General features: G+C 47.7%; 1 protein-coding gene across 2 annotated transcripts in view; it reads left to right on the top strand.

Annotated features, from left to right (window-relative positions):
• FAM71F1 (family with sequence similarity 71 member F1) overlaps positions 1-2472 on the top strand; it is a 13776-nt gene that overhangs the window by 10169 nt on the left and 1135 nt on the right. For both annotated transcript variants that reach the window (XM_003789756.2, XM_012805142.1), the window contains exon 6: positions 1320-1493. In XM_003789756.2, coding sequence (XP_003789804.1) covers positions 1320-1493 — 174 coding nt within the window. The remainder of the gene's footprint in view (positions 1-1319; positions 1494-2472) is intronic.

The raw sequence follows: 2472 nt of genomic DNA, 5'->3' as shown, positions 1-2472 counted from the left end.
ATCTGCAGACCACATTTGGCCACATTCAGTCTGGAGGCTCAGCAGCACTGGTGAGCAGAACTGCAGCTGCCCGCCTTTTTCTCCGAGTCCAGGAATGCTTTCTCAGGTATGCAGCTGATGACCCCGTGGTGATTCATTTCTGCTTTCACACATACATTCAAACACACACGAACACACACACTCAAAAACGTACCCTCTGAAGATAGGGTTAAGAAAAACGGAAAAGAATATTTCAAACTTATTTCTGGCACCTGAGAGAAGAGCTTGAATTTCAGGGTCACAGACTATCTGGCATCATGGGAGCCATCCAAGATGTTCCCAGGCTGATTTCAATTCACCATCTTGGGATGGCATCTGGCCTCTCTTTTCTCACTGAGCCAGGCAGCAATGTCCTTTCAGTTTAGAAGGAAAGTTACACCTCTTGAAACTTTTGGATGAAAGAATAGAGAGAACTACACAGCTGGAAAAACCGGAGTCCCAAAACTTACCTCTGTGGATTTGACTCCCCAGCGGCAGGTAGAGTGGCCTATTACTACAGTGCTTCCCAAACTCTAATGCAAGGGTCCTCAGACTTTTTAAACAGGGGGCCAAGTCACTGTCCCTCAGACCATTGGAGAGCCAGACTGTGAGTCCCGCGACAAGTCGGCTGCTGAGCAGGACAGGCAGCAGTGGCAAAAACACCCGGCGGCTGGATAAATGTCCTAGGCAGGCTACATGTGGCCCGCAGGCCGTAGTTTGAGGACACCTGCTCTAATGTGCAAACCAGCCCCTGTGGATCTTGTTACCATGCAGATTCTAATTCCTTAGGTCTGGGTGGGCGTAAGGCTGTGCATTTCTAACATGCTCCCAGGTGATGCCAAAGCTGCTGGGCTATGGGCCACCCATTAAAAGCCAGGGCCAAGTGGGAAAGAACAGGCTCTGATTTAAGGCCTTCTGGGTTCGAGGCCACTACCAGTTCCATTAGGTTTACCTCCTGGGGAAATTCACTCAGTTAACCTGTCCCAGCCATGCTGGTGTCTCCTTTTCCTGGTGTTGGGTTGCTCATGTGATGCACTGGTAAGTTCATAGGCTCTGCCTGGCTTTGAATTCTGACTCTCCCTCCTCATTATGTGACCATCAGTAAGTTACTTACTTACCTTCTTGAGGCCTCAAATTCCTCATCCCTGAAATGGGGATTATGGCTGTGCTGACCTCACATAATGGTGGTGAGGATTGAAGGAGCATGAATGCATGTAATTGGAGCCACACAAATGTTGGCTGTGATCTGTAAGTGCTTTGTGAACCAGAGTACAACTAAATACTTCCTTTTCTTGATCTAGAGAAAGATACTCCCTACAAAGAGGAAGACAGCATCCCTTGTACCCGCGACCTCCGTTGGAGGGATTCGTTCATGTACGGAGAGTGGGAAAGAGAGAACCCCTCTGGGCCGCAGCCCCTCTCACTCCTCAGCACCCTGGCAGCCTCCACCAGGCCACAGCTGGCCCCACCCATAGGTATAGTAATGGGATTAACCTTCTGCCATCATGGGACAGCCCTGAAGTTCACCCTCAGGCTAGGTCATGTCCTGGAGTCCTGGGGGTGATTCCAGAAAGCTATAGAATGGGGGTGAGGGAATGGAGACCACAGCAACTTCAATGCTCTCTTTTCTTGCCATTTTATTCTCTGCTTCCAACGGGGTTGAGCAAAATCCTAAAGTGTGACACCTGCAGAGCCATGGAGTTCTCACTAGTGGCTCCAAAGGGACAGAGATGAGAATGGACAATACTGTTGTAACTAGATCTGCTGTCCCCTTGCTACGTGTGCCCTCCCTCCTGCTTCCTTCCCTAGAGCTCTTGGCAGACTTGCTTTCTGCTGGGGTTTTGGGGTGCAGAGAGTGTAAGAAGGTAGGCTAAGGGTGCTGGGGTGGGTCAGGATGGATCTCTATCCATGCTCCAGGTGCATTCATCCGTCCTCTCATCCGTTAATGTAGGTGAAGTGCTCCCCAGGTGCCTACCTGATCAGAGATAGCTTCCTAAAGAAGGTGGGATGATGCACATTTTCTAAAGTGAAGTGGTTCTAACAAACCACTAACTCTTATAAGATACCTGTTATTAATAATTGATGATTTTTTTTAAATTGCCAGGGTGTTGACTTACACCTGTAATCCCAGCACTTTGGGAGACTTAGACAGGAGCCTCAATTGAGGCTAACAGTTTAAGACCAACTTGGGCGACATAGTGAGACTCCATCTCTAAAAAAATTTTTTTAATTAACCTAAGTACCTGTGTGTGCACACAAAAGAACATTTTAGGTAATCTATATACTTTTTTTTTTTTTTTTGAGACAGAGTCTCATTATGTTGCCCTCAGTAGAGTCCTATGTTTTTACAGCTCACAGCAACCTCTAACTCTTGGGCTTAATTTATTCTCTTGCCTCAGTCTCTCAAGTAGCTGGGACTACAGGCGCCTGCTACAATGCCTGGCTATTTTTTTT

The sequence above is a fragment of the Otolemur garnettii genome, unplaced genomic scaffold (genome assembly GCF_000181295.1).
Source record: "Otolemur garnettii isolate 467f Iridium unplaced genomic scaffold, OtoGar3 scaffold00037, whole genome shotgun sequence".
NCBI lineage: Eukaryota > Metazoa > Chordata > Mammalia > Primates > Galagidae > Otolemur > Otolemur garnettii.
Note: the sequence above shows the minus strand (reverse complement) of the source record. Positions and strands in the feature narration are given on the sequence as shown.